The sequence below is a fragment of the Balaenoptera ricei genome, chromosome X (assembly GCF_028023285.1).
Source record: "Balaenoptera ricei isolate mBalRic1 chromosome X, mBalRic1.hap2, whole genome shotgun sequence".
Taxonomy (NCBI): domain Eukaryota; kingdom Metazoa; phylum Chordata; class Mammalia; order Artiodactyla; family Balaenopteridae; genus Balaenoptera; species Balaenoptera ricei.
Genome location: NC_082660.1, coordinates 11,170,104 through 11,189,758, shown reverse-complemented (window position 1 = coordinate 11,189,758; position 19,655 = coordinate 11,170,104). Strand labels below are relative to the sequence as shown.

The following is a 19,655-nucleotide window of genomic DNA, read 5'->3' as shown; positions in this document are numbered from 1 at the left end:
GACCTGAGTCTCCAGGAGGCCACTTGTCACCTCGTGTGGGAAGAAGCAGTGCTTCAAGCCCAAGACCAGCAGCCCTTTCTCTATAAAGACACTGGAAAAAAAAAAAAAAAGAAAAAAAAAAAAGACACTGGGAGATCATTGGAAGAGGATTTAATCTGGAACATTCTAGACTCTGAAGTCCTGAGCTTAGATAAGATGAGGTGACAGAGAATATTGCAGATGTCAGTGGAAGGACAGGAGTTTTCATCCAAGGTTCAGCAGACCAGGGGGTCATTGGCCATCCTTTGCAGGCTGGAACTAGGCGCCGTCATAGCAAGCCTGGATTCACCCTCGCTTATGTAGCTGCAATAATGATGGTGCTCTGTGGGTCTGAAAGTGAAATAAACAGAAAGAAACCTACGATGGTGAGAAGCCAGATTTTCCTTATAAATAGTGTCTGCTCAAAATGATCATTCTAAGGGACGGGACTTGGGGGGAGATGGAGAAAATACAGAAAGAAAAGACAATATTGGTGATTTTTGTCAACTTAAATTGAAAAATGGAGGGAGGAGACTAACATTCTCCGTGTATTATGCTGAGTTGATAAGGTGATATTGAAAGGTTGCAATTCAATAGCATATTTTGTGAACTCCCCGTTTCCTTGAACTATATGGTAAAAGAATAAATTAAAATGCTGATGTAGAATCTTTGCTGGAGATAGAGACACTGACTCTTTGCCACCTGAAATTGGCAGTGAACAGCAGAGCTGAAATGGAAATTGGCAGGTACCACTGGATGTACCCAGGCTCAAAGAACCACCAGTACCGTCCCGTGCCAACCCTGGGGGACAGGGCTAGCCTCTTGAGCAGTCCAGGTAAATACAGCCTCGGGGTGAATTTGCACAGCAAGTCAACTGTTATCTTTAATATGATTTGTGATAGCTCTTTCGGTTTGGTGTTGTTTTCTGTTTTGCTTGATGCATTAATTTGTTCCCAGGGGTAGGGGTGGAATTAGCCCCTTAAAACTTTTTTGCATCCTCTTTCTTTTTCTCTCTTCCTTTCCATTCCACCCCATCTTTCACCTGTCTCTTCTCCCTCCTCCCTGTTTCCTCCCCCTCACCTCCTCTCAAAAGGAGCAGTGTACAGTGAGGTATGCCTTGGGGCTAAGCACGAAATTTCTAATATCTGAACCAATAATGGGTTGGGGGGGGGGCGTTACACATGCCCATCATGGGACCAAGAACTGAGCCAGGACATTTGAGGAGCCTGGGCTCTGAGGGTGCTGTCAATGTCCCCAAATGTCTTTCTGGCCACACTGCTCTGCAACGCTCTGATTTAACGTCAGTCCATTGCCTTTGAGAAGGAAAACTCAGAGCCCATGAAATGAGGAGCAGATACCTGGGTGCGCCATCCCATCAGGTAGGTCCACAGGGTCCGGTTTCCAGTCTCCTTGCTCAGGAGGAGCACTGGTCTCTCGGAACGTCTGAGTGTTGGGTCTGGGTGAGCTGTGCATCAGCCCACGTGGGGACCCGGAAGGGGAGAAAGCCGAGCGATACGCACACCCACCCTCCACATCCTCAAAGTCCACACAAAGCATCCTCATACGCAGCTCAGTGAGCTAAAATTCAGTGGTTTCTAGTTACTTAAAATGTGAATATAAAGGGATGGTGGTGGGTCAGAGAAACACAACAGGCTTCAAGTATCGCTGTAATTCTGTGTGAGCCCATAGCAGCATTCCTCCCAAATGTTTGCTTACTTCTGCAGGAATACATCAGAAATGACCACATAGAACCTGCAAGTCTAGAAAGAGCGATCCTGAGGTACAACGTTAAGACACACGTTGAGTTACAAAGTCAGACCACCTGTGATTCATTTAATGATTTTTAAATCTTTTCTTTAAAACCTAAATTGTGGCTTCAGGTTAATTAACATGAACTCTGACTTTGGAATTAGTTCTACATCTTGAGTGACGGATTCCTTCCCTCCGCCTCTGGCTAGTAGGTGCCAGCTCTGTGTGTGCCTGTGTCGTGCCAGTTAGAAGAGGTGAGCAAGAAATGCCATCAGACATTTGTTCTTTTGGATCCTTCGAAGGACGGAAGGTTCTGGAATCTTGATTTTTAAAAAATTACTATTAGACACGTATCCATACAGTGGAATACTGTGCAGCAGTGGAAGGGAATGAAGTACCCACGATACACACTGCGACACGGATGGATCTCAGAAACAGGATGCTGAGTAAACGCTGACACACGAGAACAAATACCGTAGGGGTTCCATTGATAAGAAATATCCAGAAGTGGCAAATCCAGAGAGACAGAAAATAGCTGAGTGTTTGCCAGAGGCTGGGGGAGAACGGCTTGGGGAGTGACCGCTGGTGGTTACAAGGGATCCTTTGTGGAGTGATGGAGATGCTTTAAAATTAGATCGTGGTGATGGTTACACCACTCTGTAAATGGACTCCAAACCCCTGGATTGCACGCTTAAAACAGGTGAATTTTCTATGTAAACTTAGCTCAACAAAGCAATTTTTAAAACGCTCCCCCTGCCAAAGCAAACTTAAGTGTGCACAATTCAATGGCAGAGAGAGAGAGAATGAACAGTACTTGCTAACATGACAAGAAGGTCCCCAAATTATCCGAAAGTACTGCCAGAAAGAGAATGGTCTTCATTTTAAGAATGTGTCGGAAGACACCAGCCCAGTTAGAAATCAAGAAAAAAACTAAGCATCTTTCCTGGATTTGGGTGGTAAAGCGTAAAGGGCAGTATGGGCATTCTAAGCAGCAGTGGCAGCTGAGAAGAAAAAATACAAGCCTCCAATTTCCTCTCCGAAACCTTTGGGGCCAAATTTATTTAAGAATTCAGAAGAGTTGAGGTTTCTGAAAAGTGACGTGGCACACATACCGTGTGCACCGCCACGTCCCCAGTAAGGTCTGGGTGCATCCCCCGAGTCCAACACATGGATCTTTCTGGAGAGCTGGAGTTAGGTTTGGGCGTCAGGGAAATTCAGTGCAGAACAGGTTTTGCTGCCAGATGAGCTCGACCCCTCTCCCCCTACCAAAAAAGAAAAAACCCTTAATTTTCAGAGTTTTCGGACTTCTGGAATGGTATGATGAGAGATCGTAGGACTCTAATAGTTCTCACGTTGCTGGTGATATTTCAGGTGAGAATTCCATGAACAAGCACGTTCTCGGCGGAGGGGGGAGAAACAAAATCACTGAACTTGATCTCTAGCGTCATCTTGCCAGACCCTGAAATGGTCTCCATGCACCTGTGGTGGTAACTGTGTGTGTGCGGGAGGGACATCACTGGGGGAAATGTGCCCGTGTGGCACACGCACTGCGGCCACGTGTGTCTGGAGCCGGGGGCAGAGGCCTCGCGTGGGATGGTGTAAAGAGGCCATCGCGGGCCCCGGAGTGAGGGGACCGAACGCAGCCGCGGGGTCACCTTCCTAGTTGCCTGGAGATTTTGCCGGCTCCTGAATCAGTGCAGTTGCCATTCTGTGCTTAGATCCCAAACCAGATGGTGTGAGGGAAAAAATAGAGGATTCCATATGGCGCTTGTGTCTTTTTTTTTTTTTTTTTTTCCCCCTCAACCTACTTATTCCCCGTTGGAGAAGTCAAGGTGCTTCCAGTTTCCTTTGCCTTGATCGTTTCCCGTTTTCCTTCTTGGGTGTAATTTCTCCGTGGAATTACATTTTTAGCACTTGGATAGTTAATCCTTCACCATCTGCTTCCTCTTTCTTCTTTTTTCATTGTTTAATTTCTTTGACCAGGTAACATCCCCATCTTCTCTAGGCCTCCAGGAAATCAAAGGATGGGTGGCCACAAGGGCAACCCCATGTGACGCTGCCTTGGGGACCTAGGCCTGAGACAGTGGCACTCAGGAAAGAAGGAACTGTTATGGCTACAGCTGCATTCGATGGAATATTATGCTTCACGTGTGCTTCAAGCTACTGTGGGTTGTGTTACACAGGCTTCGCTCAAGAGCGTCACCTGAGGGAATTTAGATCCTCTATTCCAAGTGTGCAGAGTCTCAGGCCCCGCCCCAGGCCTGCTGAATCCGAATCTGCATTTGGACAAGATTTCCAGATGGTTCCTGGGCACAGTTTGAGAAGCACTAATTTAGAGGAAGGTCCAAAAGCAAGAAGGGAGAAGACAGGAAGGAATCGAAGAAGTGAATTTACCCTTAAAAGTTCTAGAAATCTCTATATTTAGAAAAGACGGAGAATTGCTTAAGGTGTCCATTCTCCTTTCCCTCTCTATTTATGGGGAGGCAGGTATAAGAATTGCCAATCGTTAAGGCACTGAGTCCTGGTTAGTTTGAAAGGCCAGTGACCTCTGATTCTCTCATCTACTTGCCTGAATATGTGCGTTCTCTGATTCCTTTGTTTAAAATCTTGGTGGAGGAGAGTGGGGAGGGGCAGCGAAAGGGGGAACAGCTTGTTTCCTTGTGGAGAGAGCGAGGAGAAAGTAGTTGACAGGAGCTGGGAGAAATTCTCAAATGCCCCTCGTCACCTTCTATTTTTCTCTTTTTTAAAGATCTGTTTATTATTTATTTATTTATTTTTGGCCACGTCAGGTCTTAGTTGCGGCATGCGGGATCTTTCGTTGCGGCGCACGGGCTCTTCATGTGGTGCGCGGGCTTCTCTCTAGTTGTGGCGGGCGGGTTTTCTCTTCTCTAGTTGTGGCGCGCAGGCTCCGGGGCGCGTGGGCTCTGTAGTTTGCGGCACGTGGGCTCTAGTTGAGGCGCGCGGGCTTACTTGCCCCGTGGCGTGTGGGATCTTAGTTCCCCAACCAGGGATCGAACCCGCGTCCCCTGCATCATTGGAAGGCAGATTCTTTACCACTGGACCACCAGGGAAGTCCCCCTCGTCACCTTCTTGAATATAATCCAGTGACATGCAAGATGCTGTCACTTAATATGGCTAATAAGCTAAGGGACCAAGAATGACTATTCAGACACTGGTAAATCTGTATGTAGTTCGGCATTCAATCCGCCAGATAAGGAGTAGAAAAACCACCCCCTTCACCAATCACCAGTTCCCCTTCTGGCCATCTTCCAAATCCAAATGGCTCTGATGCTTGGGTTAAGATGACTATAGATAATTCCAGAAGTCCAAAGAGACCACCCTCTCACATATGGGCTAGAATGGAGAGTGTGGGGAGAGCACGGGGAATGTTGGTGTTGAGCTGAGAGTTTAGCGGGAAGCCCACGTGTTGGGATTTCCATGGCCGATCATGGATTCCCGAGCAGCCATGAGGGGCAAGCAAGCATCTCCTGCCTGTTCACTGCTGTGAATCAGGTCACCCTGTTGGGCTCCATGTATCTGCCCAGGTGTGACCTGAGGAGGCGGGCCCCCAGAGATCCCCAGCCTTTCTCTCTCTGGCCCCTGAGCCTGGGACTTCTCTGTTGTGGATCCACTTTATAGAGTGACACCTGGGATATGTGAGTCCTGGGAAATGCTGTTGGATTTGTTATTCTTTCATGTCACTCTGCCCTAACCTAAGGTTGTAGGGCCACTACATTTGAGGCCTTTTCTGCAAACACTTGAAATGTATTTCATGGTGGGGAACCCTTAATCTTTTCATGTGCGTCTTTGGGCTCTGTTGCTGGTTGCATGAAGACTGTACCCAGTGGTCTGATGGTGTCCTGTGGGCTCTCGGGCGGGGTGGCTTCTCCCCAGGGTCTGGTTGGAGAAGCTCTCTTGGTTTACACAGCTCTGGCCAGGGGAGGCACCCAGTCCGTCTGATGGCTTCCAGTGATTCAAGGTGTTTCAGGTTAAATGGAGGTGAACAATGGACACAGTGCAAGCATATTCTAGCTCAGGTTAATGCTATCGATATAATGTTTCTGAGTTTTTAAAGAGTTCTTTGCATTTTGTTTTCTGCTGTGGATTAATTATTTCATTTTCAAATTACCTGCAGTTTTCACCAAAAAAATGTGCCACTATAGAGCAGGTAACTATTTTGTATCTTATTTACCAAAGGCTATTATGTCAGCCGTATACATATAATTTTTCATTTACGAATGTTCAACTTTTTATCAGCTATGCTGTTGGTATATGATTAGCCCTCGATTATGTAGCAGTGGCTGCGACTGTGTCTGTGGTATATAGAACTCCCTTTGCCTTTTGGTCTTGTGTCTGTTCCTCAGCTCAGAGTAGGCCGACAAAGAAAGCAGAGGTGAAAAGCAGATGGATCAGTGTTGAGTATAAGTCTGGAGCTTTCTCTCAGGTACAGCGTCTGGTTTTAGGGACACTGACTTGGACTATTCAAAGCAGCGATTTGCAGTCTTTTAGAAATAGTGACATCTGATCTTTGTTTCCTTTATGATGCCCCTTGTGTTGTATGTTTTCATTTGGGGTTAATTAAAATTAATTTTGTCTTGAACTCTTTCGCCGCCCTTAGAGCTAACTGGAGACATTGGGAAGCAGCTGAAGTCTGCTGCTAGAGGCTAGAGTCTTCCCGCCTCCCCAGGCTGTGTCTTTTCGGGGGTCCCTGTTCACTCACAACCATGTGTTTCCATATCTCTCAAAAGCTTATATAAAATGGCTTGTGTACTAGGAAACAGAAAGCTCTGGGTGTCTGAGTCATTTAGGTGGGACGAGGCTTCCTCTGAAGAGCATCACGCTTGCGTTTTATCTGGGAACTTCCATGGACAGTGCTTTCACCCCGAGGAATAACTCTAGTGGTGAAATAGGCCAGTAGGAGAGGCAGTGGGATCAAAACGAGCCTTTCCATGGTCTTAAGACAACCTGGTTTACGTTCATGTGCTCTTTCCCAGTGGTGACACATGGAGATTACGGAGATTACGGAGATTCCTGTGAGGACTTGGCTTAGACCAGGCTGGTGATGCCACCCACCATGGTTTTGTGAATAAAGTTTTATTAGAACCAGCTACGCCCATTCATTTACAGATTGTCTGTGGCTGCTTTCCTGCAAGAACAGCAGAATTGAGTGGTTGCAACCATATGCTCTGCAAAGCCAAAAATAGTTACTGTCTGGCCCTTTCCATTAAAAAAAAATGCCAACCCCTGACTTAGAGTAATTGCATTCTTAGCACACGTTGCAAATCCAGTCTACTTATGGTAGGCAAGACCTAAAAATTTTGCTAGTCACTCAGTTTCCTAAAATCTTCTCCATCCGAGATCCCTCACCTTCTTCTCTTCAGGCTCCAGAATCCTTGCTCCCTGGGGTACTTGTTCACAGGCTTTAGACTAAAGCTCAGCCCTTCTTCAGAGGGTCTCTTGGCTCTTTCTGGAAGCTCAGCGCCTCTTTCAGGTCCCTCTCTGAGTGTTCCCATAATATACCAGGTCCTGTTAAATGGATGCCATGGAGCTGTTTTCATCTATTATAACATTCATTGTACTTTGGCAAGTTTTATTTTCTGTGATATGTAAAAGATCATTTATATGTTGTTAAGGGCAATATTGGGGGGTCGTTTCTTTAAGTGATTTTTCAGAGTATGGGCCTCTGATGCCCTGAATCAGAATCACCAAGGATTTTGGTTAAACATTCAGATTCCCAGGCCCCCCCCTTTAGGGTGGGTCCCAGGAATTTGTTATGTTTTAATAAGCTCCCCAGGCAATTCAGAGCCACACTAAAGTCTGACCACCACTACTGTGTACATAGAGGATCATAACGTTGGATGAGAAAATAGTCCCTTGTTATAACATCTTTGGTGAAGTATCATTCCCGTTCAAAATACCTATCTGAAGAACAGGATAAATCTGAAATTCAAAGGCAACTTGTATACATATATCTACCATCAAGCTGCCCAAAGCCAAATCACCACATCCTTAGCAGACAGTGAATTTGAAGCAAACTTCTCTTGATGTTTTAATATTGTGATTGCATCTTTGTGTATTAAAAAACGCAAAAAGATTTGATGGTAGAGGTGCAGGCAAACACCAGAGCTGAAGCTGTGTATTAGTTATCTATTGTTGCACAACTAATTAAACTTAGTAGCCAGGAACAACAACATATTTTATCTCAGTTTCTGTAGGTCAGGAGTCTGGGCTCTGCCTGGCTGTCTCTGGGTCTCTAGTGAGGCTGCACTGAAAGCATTGGCCAGGGCTGCAGTGTCATCTGAAGGCTCAACCGTGGAAGAATCCACTCCCCAGATCACTTCTGTGGTTGTTCGCAGGACTCAGTTCCTCAAAGACTGTGGGACTGGGAGCCTCAGTTCCTCACTAGCTGTTGGCCCAAGACCTCCCTTGATTCCTTGCCATGTGGGCTTTCCCATATCTCCCTCATGACATGGCAGCTGGCTTCATCAGAGAGCACTAGTGAGCAGGTAAGAGAGTGTGCCAGCAAGGGAGAAGAGAGAATGCTAGGAAGGCAGAAGTCAGTCTTTTGAAACCTAATCGGGGAAGCTAGTCAGTAAGTTCAGCCCACACTCAGGGGGAGGGAATTACACAAGGGTATGAATATCAGGAGGTGAGGATCATCGGGGGTGTCTTAGAAGGCTGCCTGCCACAAGCTGTATTAACATTTCAAAAAGGCAATGCATCATGTGCCTCCTTAGAGCACTGTCTTCTCTCCTTAATGACAGTAGCCCCCTCACTTTCCTGTCACCAAGCGGGGGGAGCCCACAGGTTCTGTAGCTACAGGATACGTCCCCCCAGCCCACCCCAGCCAGGTTGATGTGGCTCCTGCCTTTTGCTGCCAATTCTTAGTTTCCAAAGGGGACTCGTAACCTTTTAACATTACTAGCATCTTTTGTAAAAATCAAACTTAAGAAGCAGATCTTAAAAAGAAAAGGAAAAAAAAAGAAAAAGAAGCAGGTCTTTTTTTTTTTTTTTTTTTTTAACTTTTTTGAGGTGTAATTGGTATGCGTAAGCTGCGTATACTTAAAGTGGCCTATTTGATAAGTTTTGACATATGTATGAGCCCATGAAACCAGCACCACAAGCAGGATGGTGACATGTCCGTCAATCCCAAAGTTTCCCTGGGTCCCTTTATAAGCCCTCCCTCTCCAAGCAACCACTGATTTGCCTCCTGTCTCTCTGGGTTAGTTGACATTTTCTGGAATGGCCCTTGGGAAGATTCGTTCACATATATTCTCTCATCTTTTCTCGCCAAGCCATTCCCATAAAATGTTGTGTGACACTGACTGCTTCATAGCTCCAAGCTTCGTCTGCTTTTTCCCCTTCCTGCCTCCACTGAAAACGCCCTGCCCCCCTTGAATACAATTCAGAAAGACCCATTCTGCTACCACCTACAGTGGAAGAGTTTAGTTTGCACCCACTCCAGTCCAGCCTACACACTAGTGCCAGATTAGTCTCTTCAAAGCACACCTCAGATCATGTCACTCGCCTGCTCACAAAGCTTCCCTCTCTCCCCACTGCCTGCAAAATGAAGCACACGAGGCTTCAGGTTGGCTCAGAGACCTCCCCACAGGAGGGGACTCTCCAGCTTCTCTCCTGATGCTGTCCTGGTCCCCTTGATAAACTTGGCCACGCCCTCAGCTCTCCCCACGTGCCCCTCACCACATCGGTCCTGTTCTCCTTTGCTCATGCTTGTCAGCGTGTCCTAACCATGGGATCCTTCTGTTCTTTAAGGCCTGTCTACACCACTGCCACCCACACACCGTTTCCTAAGCTCCCCACGCTAAGCCAAGGAGATCTGTCCCTACCTCACTCCCCATGTCCCTAAGTCAACTCTCTCTTTATTCTACTGTAGTGATCTCTGATGTGTTTGTGTCCCTCACCCCACTCCAAAGTGTCAAGGCCGGGAGGGCAAACCAAACCCCTGCAGCCCCCAGCACAGTGCCTTGCACATAGCAGCAATTCAATAGACACTCAACTGAATCCAGTGGAATCCAGCAGCGCATAGACACTGTCGCCCAGATGGTCAAGGCGGTTGAGTGCTGCTAAAGCTTAATACTGCAGGGAGGTCTCAGATTTCCTGAACACCCTACAGATCTTTGCGCTCTTAAAATCTCTGCCGTTTGGATTTAGAGCTAGCTTCCCCTACTCGCCATCCGTTTCCCTGGTTCTTTGCTCCCCACTTAACTCGGCTCATAGCACACACACGGTCTTTAGGAAAACTAAAGCCAGTTCCCACAAAAGGCGAAGGAAGAGACTAACGAGTGTCTTTTTCTTGAGTTTATTCTCACCATGTGAACATAACTTTCCTTTTATATAATTGCTTATTTTCTACTGCCCAAGCCATATTGCAAACGTGAGAGGCTCATCTATCTTAAGATTTTCACAACGTGCCACAAAAGTGAAAATTTCTGATTTCATAGATTTTAGGACAAGCTTTTAGAAGGATCTCCCGAAAAGCAATTTTCTTTATATCATTAAAAATAGTTTCAGCGTTCTTGGCATTATGTAGTTAGATTTTTATGTCAGCGACTCTAGGAAGGTCAAGGGAGAACTGAGAAGCAACCTATCTATCATTTAAGAGATTCCTCAGTTAGGTCTTTAACAGGAAGCCCCCCTGTCCACTGACTTCATGATACCTTCTTTTTTTTTAAGTCTTTATTAAATTTGTTACAATATTACATCTGTTTTATGTTTCGGTTTTTTGGCCATGAGGCACGTGGGATCTTAGCTCCCCGACCAAGGATCGAACCCGCACCCCCTGCATTGGAAGGTGAAGTCTTAACCACTGGACCACCGGGGAAGTCCCCATGATACCTTCTTAATGGTGTATACCAGTGGTTTACAGACTTGGGGTTGTTAAGTCCCTTTACCCTCTTCAAAATAATTGAAGACCCCAAAGAGCTTTTGCTCCTGTGGGTTATATCTCTAAATCTTTTTTGTATTAGAAATTAGAACTGAGAAATTTATTTACTTAAGTAATAACGTTTTCATCATAGAAGTTTTAAAAGTTGTGTAATTTATTTTTTATATTTTATCTATTAATATTTGATCTCAGAAATAGACTATATGTTATCCTTTAAAAAATAATGAACTTACTTGTTTAAAATGACAATAATAAACCCATTACATGTTAACATAAATAATATTTAGGAAAGATAACTCTTTTCCCAAACAAAGTAAAACTTGAGTGAGAAGAGTAGTACTCTTTTACATTTTTGCAAATCTCCTTAATATCTGGCTTAATATTAGACAGCTGGATCCTTACATCTGCCTCTACATTCATTCAGAGGCATACCAGAGCACAAAGAAAAGTTCATGCGCGATTGAGTTACGAGCTGAACTAGCACCTTGTTTTCTGGTGGACCGCCATTTTTTCTGTAAAGAATGACTAACAAGCTATAGTTACTAAGACTTCCCTCCCTGGTGGCACAGTGGTTAATGGCCTTTTCATATATTTGTGGAGCTCTTCCTTGATAATACACCCAAATCCAACAAATGGTGGTTTCTTAAAGATTATTAATAATGTGGAATCTGAAACTATATCAGTGAACTTCTTCTACTCTGTTCCATTAAAATCTGTTGCTCTACCTTGCACTTTGATTGGGTCTGTATTCGAGAACGATTTTGTAACATCCCACATTGGTCCTTTGGAAAATACTGGTTCTCTGGGTGGTGCAGATCTTCCAAGTATTGACACATTTCATTATACCATATCCCAAAAGTCACATTCATTAATAGCACCAACGATTTCATCAAGAAGTCTTTTAAGTACTGGGAAGCTGGGACTTTCACTGTTGCAGGTGCAAGTGGTCCGAAACTGATTGACAACAGATACTATCACTTGTTTTCTTTGAAGTAACAAGCTCATATACATCATTTTTGAGAAAATTTCTGCCAGATACCCAAGTCTGTGTGTGTGTGTGTGTGTGTGTGTGTGTGTGTGTGTGTGTGTGTAATGTTTCAGGTACAGCATTATAATTCAACATCTGTATACGCTGCGGAGTGATCACCACCACAAATCTAATTATGGTCCATCACCAGACAGTTGACCCCCTTCACCCATTTCACCCAACCCCCAACCCCCTTCCTCGCTGGTAACTACTAATCTGTTCTCTGTATCTATGAGTTGTTTTTTGTTTTGTTTCGTTTTTTTAGAGTCCACATGTGAGTGAAATCATATGGTATTTGTCTTTCTCTGCCTGACTTACCTCATTTACCATAATGCCCTCAAGGTCCATCCATGTTGTTGCAAGTGGCAAGATTTCATTCTTATGGCTGAGTAGTATTCCATTGCGTGTGTGTGTGTGTGTGTGTGTGTGTGTATGTATATACACATAAGATATGTATCATATAATCTTTTAAAAAATTTTTATTGTAGTTGATGTACAATGCTGTATTAGTTTCAGGTGTACAGCGAAGTGATTCAGTTATACATATACATGTATTCATTCTTTTTCAGATTCTTTTCCCATATAGGTCATTACACAATACTGAGTAGAGTTCCCTGTACTATACAGTAGGTCCTTATTAGTTATCGATTTTATTTTATTTTTTTTATTTTTGGCTGCATTGGGTCTTCGTTGCTGCACGTGGTCTTTCTCTAGTTGCGGCAAGCGGGGGCTACTCTTCGTTGCGGTGCGCGGGCTTCTCATTGCGGTGGCTTCTCTTGTTGCGGAGCACGGGCTCTAGGCACGTGGGCTTCAGTAGTTGCGGCACACGGACTCAGTAGTTGTGGCTCGCGGGCACTAGAGCGCAGGCTCAGTAGTTGTGGCGCACGGGCTTAGTTGCTCCGCGGCATGAGGGATCTTGCCGGACCAGGGCTGGAACCCGTGTCCCCTTCATTGGCAGGTGGATTCTTAACCACTGTGCCACCAGGGAAGCCCTAGTTATCTATTTTATATATAGTAGTGTGTATATGTTAATCCCAAGCTCCTACTTATCCCTCCCCCCCCACGTTTCCCCTTTGGTAACCATAAGTTTGTTTTTGAAATCTGTGAGTCTGTTTCTGTTTTGTAAATAAGTTCATTTGTATCATTTTTTAAGATTCCACATAGAGGTGATGTCATATGATATTTGTCTTTGACTTATTTCACTTAGTATGATCATCTCTAGGTCCATCCATGTTGCTGCAGATGGCATTATTTCATTCTTTTTTGTGGCTGCGTAATATTCCATTGTATATATGTACCACACCTTCTTTTTCCATTCGTCTGTTGATGGACATTTAGGTGGCTTCCATGTCTTGGGTAACGTAAATAGTGCTTCAGTGGACATTGGGGTGCATGTATCTTTTCAAATTACAGTTTCCTCCAGATATATGCCTAGGAGTGGGATTGCTGCATCATATGGTAATTCTTATATCATCTTTATCCATTCATCCATCAGTGGGCACTTAGGTTGTTCCCATGTCTTGGCTATTACAAATAATGCTGCAGTGAACACAGAGGTGCATGTATCTTTTCAAATTAGTGTGGAGATTCCTCCAAAAATTAAGAGTAGAATTACCAGTATGACCAAAGCTATTTTACTTCTGGGTGTTTATACGGAGAACATGAAAACTGTGTTTTCCATGATGGCTGCACCAATTTACATTCCCACCAACGGTACACAAGGGTTCCCTTTTCTCCACATCTTTAAAGCCAACGCTTGTTATTTGTTGTCTTTTGGATAATAGCCATTCTGGCAGGTGCAAGGTGATATCTCATTGTGGTTTTGATTTACATTTCCCTGTTGATTAGTGATGTTGAGCATCTTTTCATATGCCTGTTGGCCATCTGTCTGTCTTCCCAAGTATTTTAAAAAATATTTTATTTATTTATTTGTTTGTTTTATTTGGTTGCACCGGGTCTTAGTTGTGGCAGGCGGGCTCCTTAGTTATGACATGCAAACTCTTAGTTGCGGCATGCAGGTGGGATCTAGTTCCCTGACCAGGGATCGAACCCCAGCCCCCTGCATTGGGAGCTCGGAGCCTTAACCACTGCACCACCAGGGAAGTCCTAAGTCTTAATAACTACAGCTTGTTACTCATTCTTTAAAGAAAAAATGGTGGTCCACCAAAAAACAAGGTGCTAGTTCAGCTCGTAACTCAGTCGCACGTGAACTTTTTCATTGTGCTCTGGTATGCAGCAGAAGTCCTGTATGTGTCCTTCTCTTTTCATTGCACAGAATCTTCAAAACGGGGGTTTAGATTTATTAAAGTTGATAATTTTTTACTGCATCGAGGACATTTTTAAGTGAAACTGTCCCTTTTGGTTTTTTTCCTGTGAGTGTGTGGTGGTGAGCAATGCACTGCTGATTAATACACTTTGGTGCCACTGCCTGATTCGCGCTAAGCCATCCGCAGTTTTACTGTGCAAACGTCAACACAGTGAAAAAAGTCAATATCTTCTAGTGCTATTATGAAGACAGTTTTGGCCTCCCAGACCTCCCGAATGAGTCTCAGGGTCTCCCAGGGCTGCACAGACCCCTCTTGGAGAGCCCCTCTTTTCTGCCCCTGTGCTTCAGCGACCAGCCGATGGACCTGCAGAATAGGGTCCCCTGGGAGCAGGTGAGAAATGCAGAGGCACAGTCTCCTGCCCAGACCTGCCTAAACAGAATCTGCATTTTAACGGGATCTCCAGGGAATTTATATGCACATGAAAGTTGAAGAACCAGTGCTCTTGAAGGGGGAGCTGCAAACTTTTCCTGTAAAAGGCCAGATGGTAAATATCTGGCAACTACTCAACTCTGCCTTTGCAGCTTGAAAATAGCCACACACAGTACACAAAGGAATGAGTTCGGCTGTGTTCCAGTAAAACTTTATTTATGGACACAGAAATTTGAATTCCATATACTTGTGTCACGAAGTATTATTATTCTTCGAGTTTTGGTTTTTTAAAAAATCATTTCGAAATATAAAAAAGCGCTCTGTGTTCGCAGGCCATATGGAGAGCTGAGTCTGGCCCATGGGCCACAGTTGGCTGACGCCTGCACTAGAACACTTGTTCTCCAGCTTGAAGTCACCTGGGGAGCTTTTTCTTTAAGGAAAACCACTGGTTCTTGAGTCCCACCCCGAGAAATTCTGATTCATTGGTCTAGAGTGAAGTGTGGACATCAGGGCTTTCCAGGGCACTGCAGATAATGCTATTGGGCAGCAAAACTTGAGAACTTCTGCTCTGTAGTATTTTGTAAGCAAAGTAAGGTTTATTTTAAGCTCTTTTTTTTTTTTTTTTTTTTTTAAATTGTAGCATTTGGCAGTCACACTGGTGTCTCAGACCGGGATTGTACACGATAGCCTGAGCGCGAGGTTTCTCATCGTTCTTTGTGTCGCTGTGTTGTTTGTGGTGTTTGGGGTGGGACCGTCCTGTACACTGCGGGATGTTTAGCAGCATCCCTGGCTTCTACCCACTACCTGCCAGTAGCGCCCGCCCCGTTGCGATGACTTGAAATGTCTCCACACGCCCCCTGGAGGGCAAAATCGTCCCCAGTTGGAAACCAGTGATGGGAACATTGCAGAGCATGTGTGTGCTGTCTCAAGAATTCTCTGCCTCCGCGCTGTTGACATTGGGGTTGTATAGCTGTTGAGGGGCTGTCCTGTGCCCGGTAGGATGCTGAGTGGCATCTCTGGACTCCACCCACCGGAGCCGGTAGCACCCCCTCCGCCAGTCGTGACAACCCAAAATATCTCCAGACGTTGCTCGATGTCCCCTGGGGGGGGGCACCGTCGCCCCCTGTTGAGAACCGCTGCTTGAGCCAACTCCGAGTCAGGGGGGCCTTGGTCCCCTGACATCCGCTTTTATGTCTCTTAAGTAAGGATCCTCTCTGCCTCCGTTTTCCTGCTGGTTGTTTGAAAGTTGCAAACGTTGGTTACTTCTCCTTCTCTTTTTGAATTTGGTGGATCGTTAGGAATCAGTAAAGCAGCAAGGAAGGCCATGCGTAGAGGGCTGTGTGTGTGTGTGTGTGTGTGTGTGAGAGAGAGAGAGAGAGAGAGAGAGAGAGGGAGAGAGAGGGAGAGATTCATTCCCTGGGGAAGAATCTGAGCCCTTGTTGCTGCCGGTCGCCCTTCTGAGCCAGCATTAAAGCTGCAGCCAGGATCACAGACAACTTGGGGCAAATCACTGGGCCGTTATGAACTCACAGCCATGGCAACAGCCATCCGCAAGCCCGAGGACAAAACATGTTTTATTCTGTTGTTCTGCACAGAAGGTTCTAGTGATGCCAGAGACAAAATGGCCATTGAGAGGAAGAGGCGTTGAGGCCTGTTTTTTCTCCCTACTGTGTGGTTTATATTTAAACTATCTTAGGTTAACGCACACTGGAGTTTTAGTGCAAATCAAAACCGAAAATTCTCTTTAGCCTCAGAGACCGGCCAAATGAAGGCCGAAGACTTTATTAACCTAACAGAGTTGCTGGGGGGTGGCGGGAGGCGGCGCTGGTGAGAGGTACTGAGAATATTAGTAAAATGTGCTAGAAGGCCTAGCGGTGATTTTTTTTTTTTCCCCACAAGTAGTTCGCAGGCATCCAAAAAACGCTTTCCTTGCGTTTTCTGGTTTATGTTCACCAACGTTGTCATTGCTGGTTTGAAGCTCGGGAAAGCTCAGTTTGTGGATTTATAGGAATATCCAAGAAAAGCATCGATCTTCCGTAGCTGGCATAGCATTTCACAGCGTGGCGCTCTGCCGATACTCGGCGCCATCTCTCTCTTTAAAAACGTCAGCCTGGCCTGTGACTTCTCATGCTGGGGACAGCCCGAAGCACAGATCCAGGACCTCTGTCTGGATGGGGCTGGGGTGTGATAGGTCTGCGGTAAGGCACTAAAGCATCTTTGACGTGAAAAATTGGAGGTTAACAGTGCTTGCTTGGCTCAGAAAAAACACTCTAGTTGCACTCTTTTCAAGATGGCTGAACAGCTTGGAACATTGTGTTTTGCTTCGTTGCGGCCCCTGGAACTTGCCATTTGATTTGCAAGTGGCTGGAGTTACGGCCAAGCCCAGCAGGCCACCTCTTCAGGAGAAAACACCAAACACAGTTGACACAAAAGCAGGCACTTCAAAGGGACTCAGGATGGTGCACCTGGGACTGGTGCCTGGCCTGGGCTTCTCAAACTTTCACGCACACAACTGCGGGCTTGTTCAGATGCAGATTCTGACTTGGTTGGTCTGGGGTGGGGTCCAAGATTCCGTATTTCCCCCAAGCTCCCTGCTGAACCTCACGCAGCTTGTCCAAGGACCATACTTGGCAAAGCAAAGGCTTTAAAGTACTTTCAGCTGCTAAATGGTCCCCTCATGTCTTTCTTTGACCTCTGAAAGTGTTCACTGCGGTCCAGAAGCTGACAGCATCCAGCATCAGCTCTTCTGAGCTACAGACCCACATATCCGATCGCCTACCGGAAGCGTCCCCCTTAAGATGGCATCCGGTCACCTCAAACTCAGCATGTCTAAAACTGAACTCAACATCTTTGTCCTCAAAGCCTAGCCCAGCTCAGGGAACAACACAACATCCATCAGGTTCCATGTGCAGAAATGGAGGAGTCATCCTTGGTACTCACCAGCCATCCCCAACCCCTCCTTTAAGTCCAGACCAAGTTGTGCCCACTTGACATCTCAAACCTCTCTCAGACCCATCCCTCTCTTCCACTTCCGCTGCTTTTGCCCTGGTCCAAGCCCCTGCCCTCTTTAGCCTGAACCACCGCAGCAAGCTCCTCCCCATCTCCACGGCCACTTTGTTCCTGTCACATCCGCCAGGAGGATCTTCTACAACCCCAGTCTGTTCCCTGGGGTTAAAAATGTTCAGTGGCTTCACATGATGCTGCGGATAAAGTCCAGAATCCTTCAGGAGGCCTGGAAAGCCCTCAGTGCTTCTAGCTCCAATAGACCTTCTCTTGCCTTCCTTGCCCCACCCTCACCGTGTACTCTCTCTGTTCTGGCATCTTCTATGCCCGGGAAAGCGCCCTGCTCTTTTCCACCATAGAGCTTTTGTTCGCACTCTTCCTGTTTCCCGGAACACGCTCCGTAACCCAGCCCTCTCTCCTTTTACCTAATCAGCTCCAATCCATCCTTCAGATCTAAGCTGCGGAGACTGTTCCTGGTCACTGCCCAGAAGCCTAAATAAGTCCTCATGGTTTCCTCTCCTAGCACTTCTGAGCCCAAAACCATTTGGACAGTGTCTGTTTCCCCCACAGGCTATAAACTCCATTAGCGTGTAGACCATGCCTATCGTAGCTCGCCATCGAGTCCCCAGTGTCCAGCCCAGTACCTGGGGCCTCAGAGACACCTCGGTGAGCACTGAATGCTCACTAATGGAATGAAATGGAATGAATGGGTGAATGGACAGCTGCTCCCTCCCTCCCAGCGCTCTCATCCTCACCCGTATCTGTTACCCTGCTTAACTGACAGCTTCCATTCAATCAGGCCTTTAAGAGGCCCCAGTACCCAAGATGATGATAACAGCACGATTATGGGGCAGAGCTTGCCTTGTTCAAATGAGAGCTGAGCTGCACCTTCGGGGCACCCGTGCTAGCTGCTGCTTCGAAGTGCGTTACAGGTCACTTCATGTTGATTCGTTGGTTCTGTTGAGAATTTAATAATTGACTCATTAGCCATGGGTGCTTCTTCACAGCCTGATGTCTAATACCTTGAAGACCATTGTTTCATAGGTTTTGTTCAGTTCGGTTGTGGTTTCAGGCAGGAGGATAAATTAGGTCCCTGATACTCCACCTTGGCCAGAAGCCAGGAATCGTTTCATGGCATTAGGTGTTTATTGTCGCACAGTTTGGCTGGTAAAGATATCAGGCGGGGCTGCCACAGTGAAGGGCTGGCATGATTCTTTAGGACAGTGGTTCTCAGATTGGAGCCTACGTGAGAAGCACCCGAAAAGCACAGATGACCAGCTCTGTCCCCACCTCCCAGCCCCTGATTTTCTGATTCAGTTGTTCTAGGGTGGGACACAAGAATCTGCATTTTTACCGTGTTCATAGGCGACGCTGATGCTCCCGGTCCTGGGGCCACACTCTGAACGTCAGCGCTTCCAGATAGGGGTCTGCAAACTTCTTCTGTAAGTAGTAAATGTTTCAGGCTTTGTAAGCCACGTGCCCTGTCGCAGCTACCCAACTCTGCCATTGTAGAGCAGAAATAGCCATAGGTGATTTGTAAATGACGGGGGTGTGAGCTGTGTTCCAATAAAACTTTATTTACAAAAATTCAGGCTATAGTTTGTGACCCCTGGTTTGGCGGAACTTGGAGTGTTGACTGTGCTGTGGGTAGTACAGCGGGTGATTTCTGTTCCCTCTCAGAGCAAAGGGGAAGTCAGTAATCCTAGCACACGCCAGTCCCTTGATGTAGTATGATGGTTGCTGTACTCAGGATGATATGGTAGGCAAGGCAACGTCTGCCTTTCTGGGCTGTATTTCTGTCTAACACCGTGAAATAAAACACTACTGCTGTGGCCATATAAAGTAGTAAGAACCCCTCCTGCCTCCTCCCACGTAAGTACACCCAGGACTGGCTCCACAGTTCGTGGGCCCAGTGCAAAAATGAACATGCCGATACCCTTGGTGAGAAATTATTAAGAATGTCCAGATGGCAATATCGGAGTATTATACTAAGCACAGGGCCCCATGGGGCTGTGCGGGTGGTACTCCTGTGAGGCCAGCCTGCACACACCGTCAGCCTCCCCCACCACCTCTGCCACACACATACCTGCACGTTTTTCGGGTCAGAAATGCTGTTAATGTGAGGATCCTAACAGTATTGATATCATATTTTAGAAACATATTTGGGTTTTTCTTGCTAACTTTTTGCAGCACTTTTGGTTCCTCTGGGTTAAGTGTGTGGCATACGACCAAATCGCCCAGTGTTCAAAGTTATGTT

General features: G+C 46.0%; 1 protein-coding gene across 4 annotated transcripts in view; it reads left to right on the top strand.

Moving 5' to 3' along the window:
- GPM6B (glycoprotein M6B) overlaps positions 1-19,655 on the top strand; it is a 150,610-nt gene that overhangs the window by 115,282 nt on the left and 15,673 nt on the right. For 2 of the 4 annotated variants that reach the window (XM_059909933.1, XM_059909934.1), the window contains exon 2: positions 734-853. The exons of the other annotated variants lie outside the window; for them this stretch is intronic. In XM_059909933.1, the coding sequence (XP_059765916.1) occupies positions 734-853 (120 nt within the window). The remainder of the gene's footprint in view (positions 1-733; positions 854-19,655) is intronic. 4 annotated transcript variants of the gene reach the window in all.